The sequence below is a fragment of the Oreochromis niloticus genome, linkage group LG13 (genome assembly GCF_001858045.2).
Source record: "Oreochromis niloticus isolate F11D_XX linkage group LG13, O_niloticus_UMD_NMBU, whole genome shotgun sequence".
NCBI lineage: Eukaryota > Metazoa > Chordata > Actinopteri > Cichliformes > Cichlidae > Oreochromis > Oreochromis niloticus.
Window position 1 is genome coordinate 34,425,443 of NC_031978.2, and position 15,767 is coordinate 34,441,209.

The following is a 15,767-nucleotide window of genomic DNA, read 5'->3' on the forward strand; positions in this document are numbered from 1 at the left end:
ACTAAGTCATGTTAAACCCATTAAAGCGTCGAGCTCAAATATCTTTTCATTTTTGTGCACTGCTCTCTTGTCTTTTCTCAGCACACATTTTCTGTTTATTGAAGCCTTTTGTTAATATTTTTGATCATGTAAAAACTGGGAATTGGTCCCTATTGACAATACTCTTATTTCTTTTATTTTTTTTGCAATGCATATGTCATTTAGGAAAGGTAATTGGTCATTGAACTTTTTGCAACTATGTGTATTTGTAAATTTTGTGGCTTCTGTGCACACAAATTTATATTGTTCAGTTTGCATGTTAAAAGCCACAAACATGTAGCTAACTATAGGCTTTCTTGTGGAACTGAGAACTGTCCTGCCACTTTCAGAACATTTTCTGCCTTTTATTCACATATGCCTAGGAATCACAGAACAAGAAGGGAGACCACTGAGGAGGAATTTTATAAGTTCACTGGTGATCTCAGCTGTCAAGTTCCTGGATGTGGGTATGCTGCACAAAACTTTACAACTCTGTGCCCATCTCAGATTTCACATCAAAGACGGGAAAAAAGTATTATGTCCATTTGAAGATTGCTCTAAATATTTCAGTGTCCGAACATTTTCCAGCCGTATTTCTCGAAAACATAAGTAGACAGTTCAGCAGTCAAGGGCAACAAGAAATTGAGGAATTTGCCATAATACAAGGACAGGACACAGTTAATCTATTAGAAGACAGTTGGCTTTGTGTAATTTAAAAATGCAGGCTGAAATGCTCTTACCAACCAGCACTATACAGAGCATCATAGAGGAATTTCAGGATCTTCTCAGCTGTGCAATGCACGATGTTCTTGCAGTACTGTCTGACAAACTGTCTTCATTTAATATTCCACAAGCAGAAGTGGACAAAATCAATCAAGAACTTTTTTCATAGAGGACTATATATATCTGAGACACAGTAGGTTTCCTGACAAAGCTTTAAAAGCAAAACATCACTATTTGTTACATTATGCAGAGCTTATCCTTCACTTTGGACCACTCATTCGTTTGTGCACCCTTAGGTTTGAGAGCAAGCACTCATATTTCAAAGCATGTACAAGTTCAGTCTTGCATAACTTTGTCAACTTATGCAAGACTGAACGGCATCAGTTACTGCAGTCCTACCTCTCAGTGGGCCAAATGTTTCCACCTATAGTTCAAATGATTGGAGAAACAAGTGATTAGAATCCTCATCTTTACAACGCTCTCATTCAAGAAGCTGTGGCAAACTTTGGATGTGTCAGCAGTTGTCTACAAAGGTACCAAGTATGTCAAAGGCTGTTTCCATTGTAGATGACACTGATGATGGCTTGGTTTTTGGGAAGATAGCTGTTATACTTGTTAACGATTCTGAATTGTACTTTGTGCTCGAGTTGCATCACTCAGTACTCCTCATTGACCTTGGACTTCACTGCTTGCGTTGCCCTACAGAAAGAAGTGTTTGTGTAAATGCTGACAGTCTGATGGATTATTACCCACCACCACTTTATAACATGGCAGGCCTTTTTGTTGTCTCCCTACACCATTCAGTTTCCTCTTAATTCTCTTTCAGGGATGGAAATTGAAGAGGAACTCACAAGCCTCCTGCCGACACTAGACAGAGAGAAAATAATCTGCATTGTAGAACATCTGACGGACGTTATTGGTGTACAACAAAAAAGTAAAAGTGTTTGTGGAGGCGGAAGATCTCAAACCCTTTCTCACACCAATTCAAATACGTAAACTACTTCTTGCATTTAAAGGAGGTTTGTGTAGGTTCTGTACAAATCATAGACTTGAGTCTATGATTTGAAGGTCACTCATAGACTCATATGTCACTGATTAGCTTGATTAGCTTTTTTTTCTCTTCACCATACTACACATGTACTTTGACAGTATAATATTGAAGAGCGTTTTGGGGCTCACATTGTCTGGTAGATACTTAACACGGAAAACATAAACAAAAGTAGACACTAAATCTAACACCATTAACCTTTCATTGGTAGTGGTACAACTAAGGGTTTGAAATTGTGACATACTGTAAAATATATTGACTCAAGGTCTTTTCAATGCAAGACCTTGAGTTTGTAGTTCTTTTGCAGTCCTGGGATTGCTTCTTTTCATCTTCAGACAAGGTCCCCAAAAACTGCCTTGCCGTTAGTACTCAATCCTAATTGAAGCGTTCATCTTTTAGTGAGGACATATTTGTTGACGTAGTAGCTTTTTAAGGTAACTTTTCCAATGATCTTTATTTATTTATTTGTTTAGATGGCAACAGACCAGAGAACCTGAATGACACCATTACTCTGGAGCCTTGCCCTGCTGCATCAGCTGAAACATCAAGCCATCCACGTCCACCCCTCCTCCTCCACGTCCACCACTATGTACAACCATTACTCCAGCTCTTGGGTCTCACACTTACAGATTCCTTGGGAAAGATTTCCACTCCGACTGTCGCATGCAATCACAAGAGGGGACAGAGCTCATCCAGAGGACAGGAGAAGTATGGTTAGAATTGTTGTGGAAGCCATGCAAGTTCACTGCAGGAACCCTAAACGTGCATCTTGTGAAGAAGTTGCTAAAATCATTGTAAACAGATACCCTCAAACATTTGCAGATTTTACTGAAAAGGGAGAAAGACTGGGTTGTGGACATTATTCACTACTAAGAAGCATCAAATCTAGAGTTGAACATGTTAATCGAGATAATACAACACATAGACTTCGTCAAACAAAGAGAACCAGGAATGAGGAAGACTACAGTCCCAACAGTAATGCAACCTCACCTAAAAAAGTTAGATGCCTTGTTGATAGCTACAGTTGTATAAATTGGCAACCAGTTGAACTTCCTGAGGGGGAAACGCCAGCTTCTTCAGAGGAAAAGAAGCACATCTTGTTAACAATTTTTAATTCAGAAGGACCTGGAGCTGTGGAGAGACCTGATGTGGATGACTTCATGTGCCTCACATATATTTCTCAGCGCCAGCTTATCAACAGTTGTCCCTCACTTTCAGTAGCTGTAATTCAGGAGCAGTGGCCATTCTTGTTTACTCAGAAAGGTCTTTCGAACCACTTTTACAAATTCACAGGCATCGATATCAGTGAGCGCTTAGGTCAGGCCCTCATAACCAAAGGCAGAAGGATTGTTAACTATTTCTCCAGCCAGAAGCTCAAATGGAACCTTGGTATAAGGACACTCATCCAGCAGATAGAAAGTGAGGGAGTTTTGACCAACAACAAGGTTGGCACAGCAACCATACTTCTCATGATGAAGTATTACAAGGAAGATGAAGACTCCCTCTTTGTCTTAGCAGATGTAAGCTTCTTACATACAGCTCTAGGTTTAATGCTGTTGCTTGCTGTCCTGTTTTTTGTTGGGTTTTTTTGTTACATAAAATGTCTCGGTCCTTTTTCTGGCAGGAAACATCTACCAGGATGTCCCTTGAAGCAGAGAGCAACCTGCCAATCACTCCAAGGCTGATTATGCTTGGTAAGAAGTCATTTATGAAATAGAGCTGATTAGACCATATTAAAATTTCTGTTTGGCACAGGAGCTTTTCGTGGACACCGGTATCCAGTCTCTTTTTTCGTAGCTCAAATTTCTGTAATTTCCTTTATAAACCAAGGTTGTTGGACATGTGTCTCAGTGAACCCAGCAAGGTAACAATATCAAATTTCAAATTACATATTACTGATCAACATAGTAGTCTAGCTACACCAACAGCAGAAATACTAAAGTCAATACTGTAAAGTTTAACAGCAGCACAAACTATAAACTCCAAAATAACCATACAGTTGATTCATCTCCGGTAATTTAATTGGGCTGACTCTTTGTTAGGTGTGTTTAATGTGCAGAATAATTCCCAATTATGTACAATTATAATATGTTAAAACGGACTTATGTGCATAAGGCCATTAATAATTAACTGTACGTAGCTATTTGCTTTATGACTATCTAGACAGTGTGAAGAAGTGAAGTATTGAAATTATTTTATGTTGCAACATGTTGCCCCTATACATACAGGACAAAGTTCAATGACCGCCACCTGCTGGATGGTGAGTGCAGAGGGGCGTGTAATTGTTGAGCTGGACAAAGAGAACACCTTTGCTGATGCGATGTCTTCTTTGGTCCATTCTATGTATTGAACCTGGAATACCAGGAGTCAGCGTGTGCAACATTGGAACTAATTCAGAGCTATATTTGAACAGTTAGCTAATAGTGATAGATGATGAATAAATTATCCCTAAGTAACTCATTATTTCAAATCACAACTCAATGTTACTGTATGTTACTATTTATTGTGGCATGCTTTAAGGTTTTTTGTAAGGATAAACCCTGAAGAGGGAACAAAATGTACCTCCAAGGTCGGCACAAGCAGAAAGACTGGGACCACTGTGAAGCGAAAGGTTGTACACATTAACCCTCATGTCACAACTTTCCTCCAGCAGCTTACTGAATTTGAGTGGAGAACTTCAAATTAGGTAACTGTTGTTGCCATTTTTAGTGAATTTCTTGTATAATTTAAGTGACCAATGTGTTGTTACCTGTGTCTCCACAGATGATCCATGACCCATGCTTTCTGGACATTTACACAAGACGAACAACAATGAAGACAAGCTCTCTCACCATCTTACAAGAAGCTGTCTCTGTCCAATAGGTTTTTTGAGTGCAACAGTTTTGATTTTTTTTTTCCTTCTTTTACCCGTTTGTTAAAAATTATTTCAGCTACTTACACTTTAATTGTCACATGTATTGGCTCACCCTACAAATCAATGAACTCAGTCCACAAAGCAAGATCAGGGTTCAGTGCAGGTCAGTCAAGTTCCTTCACACCACACACACTCATCCATGTCCTTGTGGACCCGGCTTTGTGCATTGATTTGGTGGTGTGAGCCAGTATTTTGGATAAAGTGTATATAAAGGCAGAAGTGTGGGGCTTGATATTATATTCATTACAATTCAGTTTATTTATATGGTGCCAACAAAATGAATGCCAAGACACTTCACATTGTAGGTTTAAGACCCTACAAAATATAACTGAGAAAACCCAACACTTGAGCATATGTTGTCTGCCATGATATGGATATGACATAATATCGTTATTGTTTGTATAACCATCTGAGAAAATAATGGATTACATGGTTTAGTAAAAACAAATGCTTCCTCAATCAAAATATGTTTTCAGCTCTTTTCAGTTTTTGATTTTGGAAATGTGTATTTCATCAGGGAAAAATCAGAACAGAAATAAAAAGTGGTGTAAAGCACATGAATTATTTTGTGTGTGTGTGTGTGTGTGTGTGTGTGTGTATCTATCTATCTATCTTGATCAATCGATCTTTAGTGGGTATATATATGTTTTTATATAAATAAATAAATAAATGGTACCTTTTTTTTAATACAATACAATTTTTTTTTTAACCCTCCAGTCTCTTACAGTATGTTACTGTTTCCTTAAATTACGGTAAATTACGACGTGTTAAACAGTAAATGACCGCCTGTAGGAACACGGTATCCTCTAGCAGAGATTAATATTTTTGGTACTGATGATGCGTGATAACGGTAAGTTAATGGTAAATATATTGCAGTTTATTACCTTGTAGCGGGCTTACAGTGACATACCGTGAATAAACGGTAGTATACCAATTTCTTAATCACAGTATGATGTTACTTTGTTGACGTAATTTACGACATAACGACATAAAAAAAGCTACAGTGCGTTACCATAATTTGTCCAAGAGTATTATACCACAACAGCAAAAAACGGTATCATCCTGCACAACGGTAAGCTACAGTAATACGGCGTCACGGTATGACGCTGGCAACAGTGACGCCAGTATGTTACCGTAAAGTGGAGATGAAAAGTCTAACAGTGTATATTTGAAGTTAAGGAACTAATGATTGTGTTTAGGGTTGTTTTGTTAACTTAAAGTCATTATCATGCATCCGATTCACATCATCTCTTTGTTTGAAGCAGTTTCATGGATTACAAGAGGTGAAAAAAGTAGATTAATACTAAAGCTGTATTAAATGTTACACACAGTCCAATGCTGTTGAATATAATGATAATAAAAATCTGCCACACTGTCAGCTGTGGTCAAGCTATTTAATTACTGCATGCAGGACAGCTAACACACATCAAAACATTACAGTTCTACAGTCATGAGAGGTTTTTGTCACTTTCAAGCTGTTATCAATAAAGTCAAGTTTTGAGCTATGAAAATTGGATGATAACTTTCCTGATTATTTTTGAGGTTGTTTGAAATCATTTTGTAAATCAAAGGAAATATGCTTGAACACCCCAAATTAAAATCCAGAAGTTGTCAAGGACATGGATTTGGAGCAGCAGTTATAGGACAAGTTACATTCTAGACTGGTCGCCACTCCATCAAAGTTAAGAAAAAAATTCTTGTCAGACTGTAAATAAAGTTGATTCATTGAATATTGCCTTTACAATTAAATAAAAATAGAAATCAGCAAGAATAGGCATGATGGCACCTAAACAAAATTTTATTGAAGCTATTATTAAACAAAGGACTTACATGAGAACAGAAAGCATTTATCATGTTACCTTTGCATTAACTGACAGATTATCAGGAAAATATAACTGTAAACTCATCTAACACAAAATGTATTAACATTAAAAACTGAAAATAAATATTGATGCAGACTTTTAGTAACTGTCCTTGGATACAAAAACTGATAATTCAACATAATGTAAACATCTGTTAGGGCATCTTATTTTCAACCATCACTCTAGATAAAGCTATAAATCCTGCCTGTTCTCAAGAATGCCTTCCACATACTGGACAAGGGAACTGTAAATGTTAGCCCCATAGGACATAGAGGGTTCCATGGGATTGAAAAGGTGTCTCACTCTTTCCAAATCCTCACTGTCAAGTGGAGACACAAGTTCTGGAAGGTGAATACCAGTTTGGTCCAAGTCTGCAATGTCCACATCTGGATACTCTGCCTGAAATTAGACCCCATCAATTCAGGAAGTCTTTAAAATACATGCTTTATTAATTTTGTCAATGATATACATATTTTTTTTTTTTTCAAAAAAGCGATTTGAAGAATTTAGAGATGTGTAATCATACCACAATACTTTCAGGAGGATTGACTGGATTCTGAGTCTTTCCAATCTCCCATAGTTGGTTTGGGGTGTAGTTCCGCTCTGTCCTAAGAGAGTGATTGTTCCAGCCTTCAATAAACGTCTCCAAATCTGCTTGGATTCGTGGCAAAAACACATACTGTGCACAAAAAAGGTCAGTACAGTTTGTTGGATCCAAGAGTCTGTCTTCCTCAAGTCTGTGAAGAAGATCGTAGTAGATGTTGGTGACAACATTCCAAACGTCACGCCACAGGCGCTCTATCCTTTAAAACAAAAGAAAACAAAAAAAACATTTATTTTTTTTTAAATCACTATACAGTGACATTCATCCTCATAAAATGAAATAATTTCCAAGCATTCTGTGCAAACAAAATGTTATGGGAACTTGTTATAATTTGAAGTAACACAGTAATTCAGTTTTAAACGTAATTTTGTTAATAACACATTCAATAATTAACGCCAGAATACTACACCTGGCAATCAAAAATATGTTTTTGTTGTAAATTAGGAATACCTTTGGTTATGCATGCTTTTGCCAGACATAAAGCTTCCTCTACCACAGCCCCGAACTTCAAACATGTATCGAGCAATGTGAACATTCTCAACTCCTTGGTCTCCCCTCACTCTAGAAATATGAAAAACAAAGGACACAGAAATTACAGAGTGTCACATTTTAGCAATATTTAAAAGTTAATAATTTAAAGAAAAATGTGAATGTTTTACATTCAACTGTATAATATTTTTAGGGCTCTTTGAGCTCTTATGCAGAGCTATATTTGTAAATATTTTCCCCAAAAGTACAATGCACAACTAGCAATGTTAACTTGCAAAGTCAGTGAAATGGTTGTTCTGTCACAGTCTGGCTGAGCAGCTTACTGTGTGAAGTATGAATAGTGGACCCAAGTGCAGAGAAAAATGGAATGTGGAACAAAACTTGAATGTTAACAGAAAGCAAGGCGTTTCTTAAGGCTGGTAAAAACTATACAAAAGAAAAGGCAGAGATGAAGCTAAACTGGGCAGACTAAAGATAAACATAAAAACCAAAACATGAAACTCGCCGTGGATACAAAGATACCTGAAACCTGGAGCGTAGAAGCAGAGACACATGGAAACATGGCACAAACGACAACAGACAACATGACAAAGAATGAACAGAAACACACAGACTAAATACACACAAGTGTGATTAGAGGAAATGAAAACACATGGGAAACAGCTGACACTAATTTGACATATTCGTCCATATCTATCTGATCTTCTACATTTGTACCACATTTGTACTCGCCCACTCATACACTTCGCTCTTCTTCAGCTTCCCTTCTGTCTGTTCCACATGCTTGCCTAACTACAATGGGACTCAGAGCCTTTAGTTGTTCTCCCCCAAGACTTTGAATGTACCTCCACCAGATCTCCGGACCACAAACTCTTTCACCACTTTTAAGTCACTACTCAAAACCCATCTATTCAGAATTGCATACACCTGATTCTGTATTAGTCCATTTTAACTTGCTCAGCTTTTATACTGTCATGCTTGCTTTTTTCTTCTTTAACTTATGTCTAAATTTTATTTGCAATGTTTCAATATATTGAATTGTTGCTATTGTTCTTGTGCTATTGTAAGATAACCTTAAGGTGTTATAAAACGTATTATTAGTATTATTATTATTATTATTATTGTAGTATTTCTCTGCAAATAGAATACAAATTATGGTAAAATTCAATCATTTCCAGACAGCAAGCATGTGTGTCAGGCACGAATGTGTATTCAAAATTGAAGTGAGACTGATTTAAGCCTCTATAATCTAATGTGAACAGCAAGTTTTTGCATTATACCTCGATGGAAATCCATGCTTCTGTACAGCCTCAAGGAAGAACGTCAGTGCTGTAGAAGCCTTGTTGTTCTTAGCTGCTTTCAAGTACAAGATCTGAAAATAAAGAGACATTATGGAAGTACTATTACTAGCATCACATTTTCTGCTATTTTAGTGAAGAATGCAAACCTTCCTTGAGAAGCCATCAACACCACCAAACATCACAAGTCCATATCTGTAAAGAGACAAAGACACAGCCCCTAAGACTTCAGCCACTGAGTATAATTAATTAATTGCATTTTTCACCAATAATCAAGATATAAAACATTACAAGTTAGGACTTGTCAAATTTGAAAGTGGATCGCACATTTCTAAAAGCATGCAAAGGCTGGTGAACTTCTCTTAATCTGTTAGAATGTAGAGAATATATATATATATATATATATGTATATATATATATATACATATATATTACTGCTAACTTGGAAGGCAGTAAAGTAATGGGGTAATGTATAATACAGTGTTTGCATATGCATGAATGAGTTAAATATTAATGGGCCCAAATGTGACCTATGACTATTGAGTTATGTGAAACTTACCTAATTAACTTATGGTTGGTGTCAATGTGGAGCAGTGACAGAGGACCAGGAACACTGTATGTCCTTCTAACAACACATCCAAGATTTGCCATCCTTTCAAGGATTCCAGCACTGTCAACACAACGCATGGAATCCCATACTCTGTTCCACTGCACCCTGTGGCCCAGTGCCCTGAGGCGTCCTTTAACCATTCTGTAGCCTAAAAAGACATCCCATAGTGAAACAATTACAACAGCACATTGGAAGGCAGTTATAGTACAGTAAATCAAACTACTAACTAATCATGACATTCAGCTAGTGTTATTCATGTAAATATGAAAGGCTGCTAGCAAGAAAAATAAAATAGAATCTTATTACAAGCATTATTTTTCACATGAATAACTAACCCAGATCTTTCGATTCCTGTTTTATGGCTGCAATTAAGTTGTCAAGTTCATCATCTGATAGTGAGCTGTAGGTTGCCGTTATTGAGAGGCCCCACTCTTCCATTCTTCGTCGGACTGTTTTCTGCGATATGCCCAAAAGCTTGGAGATACAAGGAATGGAGAGGTCCATCTGTATTAGATCTTTGAGGTGGTCTTTGGAAACATAGAGCTTTGCCCTCCCCCGTTCACCAGCTGAGCTGTCAACAACAATGGCAGACCTTCTTGCATCCATATTGGAATGGATGAGGCAGATGAGGTGGTGAAGAGCTTCAACTACCTAAAAAATGGTTGCATTAAAATATTTAGTTGGATGAAATCCTAGAATTCAGTTTTACCATGTTAGTAACATTATTCTTATCCCCAATCTTTATATTGAAACACATAACAAAATTTCATCTTGGATTTAACAAAGCAATGGATGACAGGTTTATTTGTATAGCATAATTACTACACTGTAAAATTAACATCATAAGATACATAAGAATGGCATATATTGAAACGATTTTTAAAGGTAACCAAAACTAAATCAAATAAACCTACCAGTGATGGAACATTAATATGAGCAGAAAGAGAACAGACTAGAGTTGATGCGTTCACGCAGAGGAACTCAATATGATCAAGGTCCAAGGGCTGCTGTTGGTAGGACTGCACCAGCCTATTTTGAAGGTTTTGGAAAACATGTCTTCCTAAAGCCACCTGAAAGAAGAAAAAACTTATGGAATTACTGATATCATATGAAGTGCATTGAAGGAACAATGAAATGTCAAACTGCGTAAAACTCAATAAAACCAAATAATATTCTCATGAAAATCTTTTTATTTTGATTAACTTTGTAATATAGTAAAGAAACTGAATTGCATTAAAAATTATTTTTAAATATGTTCTATCCTGTGCCACCTTGCTGTATTCAGAAAATTCAGACAACATTACTTTAATAATGAAAAAAAATTAACCCACCAAAGAGTCACAGGTACATCCCAGGTTCTCTGTTCTGGAGGGAGATAGACCAAGGTCCACTTGATTTACAGTCACCTGTTAAGTAAAACAATCAGACAATTTTCAAAGATTTACACATTTCTCTATGGATGTATCATACACTCTCCTATTTAAGAAGGGTTCTCTCTGAAGTACCCCGTGGACGTTCCCATGATGACACAGATGACCCACAAATTTAGTATAGCACACTTCAAAACACATAACCAGATGAAGAAAGACTTTAAAAGTCCCTAAACACATTTGACATCTGTTAGGGTTGAACATTTATTTACAAGTTTACAAAATTATTAATTATTATAAGGCTGTTTCATTATTTTTTTTAAGATGTACACAATGCAAATGTGCTCATAAGCATGTTGGCACTCCACGTTTGAAGGTTGAGAGCGTCATTCAGCGCTGTATTTGAAATATTGCAGGGACACATAGAGTGCAGATGGGTTTTTTGCAGCATGCTTACAAACACACGATAATGGTTAGATTAGTCTCTGGGTTAGGGAGTCTGGACAAGATGCCCTGAACTGGGCCTTAGAATCAGCATCTGTTTTTATTGTCACAGTATATAAGCTGTAAAGCCCGTTTCAACATTATCCTTTTTGGGAAGCTGGTTCACATAAAAGGCTGGCACTATAAACTTGTAATTTCAACTGCTGAAGCAAATTCAATCTTTTTAAATCTTTTTCTCCTGAATTCCTTCTTAAATTTTTGAACACGACACATCCAGCAAAGCAAATATCACCAGACATTAGCTTACTGACAACAGACAGACACTGCACTAGAGTTACTACAGAAGCATTCTTGGTCAATCTGGTACTGTATGACAGAGTATTTCTTAATGTCACTGCCTATAAGCTGTCATAAATCCCAAAACCCTCACTGAAGCTAGGTCCCCTACCTTTCAGTAGCTGCTGAAAGTTGTTGTATACTGTAATTACTGTAGTATTACTCTAACACAAACTCGGGGGTGACCTGGGACCAGTGCTAAGGTCAAGTCAGAGCATTTCAGTTCCAATTATTACCAAAACGACATCTCATCGGGATTAAACTTAAATCCAAACACATAATTCTCCAGGATGCTGATGTTTAAGCAGACAGACCGTGCCACACAGGAGACTATTTGAACGCATGCAACACTAGGGCGAATGTTGAGAGCCCTTTTTAAGCTAGCTTTTGGCACCGTGAAAAATTACAGTGTAGTAACCGAACATGATATTCAAAAATATATGTCTGGACAATTAGCTTGTTCCAGTAAACCATAAATTAAAGCTTACCTGCGCCGCAGAAGCGCCACCGCCGTCCTCCATCTTCAAACTGTGTTACCCTTCCAGGACCTGAAGGTCCGTAAAGCAACCCCCCCACAGCCAAACCCATCTGTTCTCTGATTGGATTGTTTAATTTGTGATTGACATGACATTGACCAATCAGCTTAAAGGAAGAAAAATAGGGTCAAAATTATGTGTGCCTATGCCAAGAGGCACACATATTACTATTCGTCGGATTTATTATTATTATTATTATGTGTGCCTATGCCAAGAGGCACACATATTACTATTCGTCGGATTTATTATTATTATTATTATTATTATTATTATGTGTGCCTATGCCAAGAGGCACACATATTACTATTCGTCGGATTTATTATTATTATGTGTGCCTATGCCAAGAGGCACACATATTACTATTCGTCGGATTTATTATTATTATGTGTGCCTATGCCAAGAGGCACACATATTACTATTCCTCGGATTTATTATTATTGTGTGGATGCTGGAGGCATCCACACTATTGAGTTCCTGTTTCTCTTTATTCTTTATTATTATTGTGTGGATGCTTTAAGCATCCACACTATTGAGTTCCTGTTTCTCTTTATTCTTTATACTTTATTGTGTGGATGCCCTAAAGGGCTTCCACACTATTGAGTTCCTGTTTCTCTTTATTCTTTATCTTTATTCTTCTAGTTGCTCCGTTTTTTGGCACTTAACTACTCCCTCAGTTTTCAGCCGATTTTCTCCGTTCAAACTCTAGAAAATTCTGCTCTTTCTGCTAACGACTGCTATGACTTTTGGTGCTCATAACTTCTATACTTTTTTGAGATATTGAATATTTTTTGCAATATTTTTGCCCATTGAAATGACTGGAACACATTATCAATGTGGTCACTTATTTCTGCTCGCTGGGCTGAGCTGTGTTTTAGTTCGGTGAGATGAGCAGCCGTTCTAAGACTGGGAGGCCCGGGTTCAAATCCCACTTATGGCAACAATTTTTTCAGTTCAGTTACACTTTTTTTTAACTGTTTTCAACACAAATTTGAGCATCTTCACCCCCTTTCAGCAAAATTTTCAGTTTTTTCTGCTGTTTTCAGAAAAAAAAACCCTCCTTTCTCACGGCAACATTTTTTTTTCACCATTTTTCAGCACAAATCCCAGCTTTTTCAGCTATTTTCAGCAAAAACATCTTTTCAGCAGAATTCTGAAAAGAGTTCTGCAAAACTCTTTTCAGCAGAATTTCTGCTGAATGAACTCTTTTCAGCAGAATTTTCACCTCTTATTAGCACAAATCTCAGCTGTTTTCAGGAAAAACTCTTTTGAGCAGAAATTCTGCTGATTCATCTCTTTTCAGCGCAACTTTCTGCTTCTTTACCTCTTTTCAGCAGAAATTCTGCTGATTCACCTCTTTTCTGCAAAATTTTCAGCCTTTTCTCCTCTTACCAGCACAATTCTCAGCAGCTTCTGCTCATTTCAGCAGAATTGTCCGTCTCTCCATCTTTTTTGTGAGAATGAGTTTGACTCATTGAGAGTGACTTTGGCTTAGTAAGATGAGTAGCTGCCTTGAGACTAAAAGGGCCAGGTTCGAATCCTGCTCAGGGAGACATTTTTTTTTTTCACCACCATACAACTTTTTGCAACTTTTCATTTTTTTCAGCTTTTCAGCAGACAGCTTCAGCATTAAGGCATCCACACAGCATTTTCGCAGGAAATGCAAATTTTTTCTAGTTATTGTGTGGATGCTTTATGCATCCACACTATTGAGTTCCTGTTTCTCTTTATTCTTTATTATGTGTGCCTATGACAAGAGGCACACATATTACTATTCGTCGGATTTATTATTATTATTATTATTATTATTCTCCAGTTTCCGCCTGAAATTTTGCAGCGAATCTCGCCCCGCAGTTTTGAGACAAGCTTCATATATGTTACCTCATTTTGTGCGGCTGGATCAGGAATGGTGTGCTATGACTTTTGGTGTTTATAACTATTATAGTTTTTTAAATATTAATATTTTAGTGAAAATTTTCCCGCGCCTCTCTGCCTAACAGTTTTGACAATAGGGTTACATATGTTAGATCATTTTGTGCGGCTGGAGCTGGACTAGTATGGTATACACTTTTGGTGTTCATGACTTTTATAGTTTTTGAAATATTTAGATTTTAGTGCAAATTTAGGCCAATTTCCATAGAAACAGACTTTATTTGTGGTGGGTTGGCTCTCTCTAGTGGTATACCGGGAGTAGTACGGCCGAAATCTGTATGCTTGTTTTTAAACTCAATATCCCATAATGCATAGCACGCCTCTGCCGAGTTCAACAATGGCGGACACCTCTTCGTTTTAAACGTCTTTTATTCGTGTTTCTAGGTCACAAAATGAACTTTTAAGATATTTTCAGGCGAGAATGTAGGTGTGTAAACTTCAAATATCTGCTCGTTTTGTCAAAACATCCCATATTATATCTGACGATGTTGCCGGCTAACTAGCTAGCGTAGCTAGCGACCCTTCGAGCACCCGGGCTTGCCTTCAGTGAGACTGCTGACCATCACCTGTTCGCTCGCCAACAGACTGTCTTAGGTGGACTTATTTTTCGTTTATATGGGCCGATGATGCTGGTCGATGTGGAAATAATAACTGAGTTGTTTGGTCTTGGCTAACGCGCAGCTACAACAGAGAGCAGCTATCTACCGGTGTGTGTCAGAAAAACATGCGGGAACGAGACATAGGAGGCGGCGAGGGGACCGCCGATCGACCGGTGGTAGATCGTGGATCAGGCAAACCTAAGGCAGGAGCGTGAGGTGAACTGAATTTCAGGTAAGAAGTTATGAATTGCACAGGAGTTTCTATAGAGCTGTGTGCGCGCTAAGTTACTGACGTTGAACTTTATTTTATTCATAACGGTTAGTCCGTAGAGTTGCCGTACAAACGGAATCGTCCCACATTCAGAGAAAATATTACAATTTATTCTGTCGTTATGAAGCCTCCCCTGTCATTCTCTGGCCTGTTGCAACTTCAATCGTGAAACTGATCAACGATCGGCTTTTCGCTCTTGTTTATCGCGCTAAACAACAGCAGCACGTTTAAGCTTGATCAGCTGTTGTTAGAATTCATTTGATTTTAATTTTGCGGCTGGTCCAAACCAGGAGATGTCCTTACTGAATCATCAGAGCTGAACTGGTGATGGAGAAACAGGTTTACCCTTTACAGGGCTCGCAAAATCGCTAGCCCGACGTCCCGGGGCTAGCGATTTTTCCAGTCGGGCTACCAAAATCCATCTCAGCCCTGCCCGTCGGGCTATCATGGGAGGGAAAGATATGTCAATGCTTTTGCATTCTTTCGCAAATGTAGCTGAGTAATTATGTCATCGGCATCGATGAGCCACTGTCAATATGTGACACATTGAAATCGCGTTTGAATTTGCGCTTGTTTTTTGCTTTCACTTTCACTTTGCGCTAACTGTGTGTAGAGAGCGACAGCACTAATTGGTAAGTCACAGATTAATTGCACACCACTTCCTCTGACATCGTCTTATCAATCGTTAGCTTACTATCAAACATGACAAGTGAAAT

The 15,767-nt window shown here is 37.8% G+C and overlaps 2 protein-coding genes across 2 annotated transcripts; one reads left to right on the forward strand and one right to left on the reverse strand.

The window, feature by feature from the left end:
• The first annotated feature begins 2,508 nt into the window (after positions 1-2,508).
• LOC109204702 (uncharacterized) lies at positions 2,509-4,782 on the forward strand. The gene is made up of 3 exons (XM_019366252.2): positions 2,509-3,309; positions 3,414-3,483; positions 4,553-4,782. Exons 1-3 carry the CDS (start codon positions 2,524-2,526, stop codon positions 4,561-4,563), a joined length of 867 nt encoding a protein of 288 aa, XP_019221797.1. The 5' UTR covers positions 2,509-2,523; the 3' UTR covers positions 4,564-4,782.
• A 1,697-nt stretch (positions 4,783-6,479) lies between these two features.
• On the reverse strand, positions 6,480-12,381 carry LOC109204705 (uncharacterized). The gene is made up of 10 exons (XM_019366255.2): positions 12,205-12,381; positions 10,898-10,972; positions 10,481-10,636; positions 9,902-10,217; positions 9,516-9,714; positions 9,106-9,151; positions 8,939-9,030; positions 7,620-7,730; positions 7,092-7,368; positions 6,480-6,964 (listed from the first exon to the last, which is right to left on the reverse strand). Exons 1-10 carry the CDS (start codon positions 12,235-12,237, stop codon positions 6,758-6,760), a joined length of 1,512 nt encoding a protein of 503 aa, XP_019221800.1. The 5' UTR covers positions 12,238-12,381; the 3' UTR covers positions 6,480-6,757.
• Positions 12,382-15,767: the final 3,386 nt, after the last annotated feature.

What these genes read in the sequence shown, in the direction of transcription:
- LOC109204702 (XM_019366252.2), top strand. Translation starts at nt 2,524, where the DNA reads ATGCAAGTTCACTGCAGGAACCCTAAACGTGCATCTTGTGAAGAAGTT. An exon ending in CCCTCTTTGTCTTAGCAGAT is followed by an intron (nt 3,310 to 3,413) that starts GTAAGCTTCTTA and finishes TTTTTCTGGCAG; the next exon opens with GAAACATCTACCAGGATGTC.
- LOC109204705 (XM_019366255.2), bottom strand. Translation starts at nt 12,237, where the DNA reads ATGGAGGACGGCGGTGGCGCTTCTGCGGCGCAG. An exon ending in ACAGGAATCGAAAGATCTGG is followed by an intron (nt 9,715 to 9,901) that starts GTTAGTTATTCA and finishes ATGTCTTTTTAG; the next exon opens with GCTACAGAATGGTTAAAGGA. An exon ending in ACCAACCATAAGTTAATTAG is followed by an intron (nt 9,152 to 9,515) that starts GTAAGTTTCACA and finishes GTCTCTTTACAG; the next exon opens with ATATGGACTTGTGATGTTTG.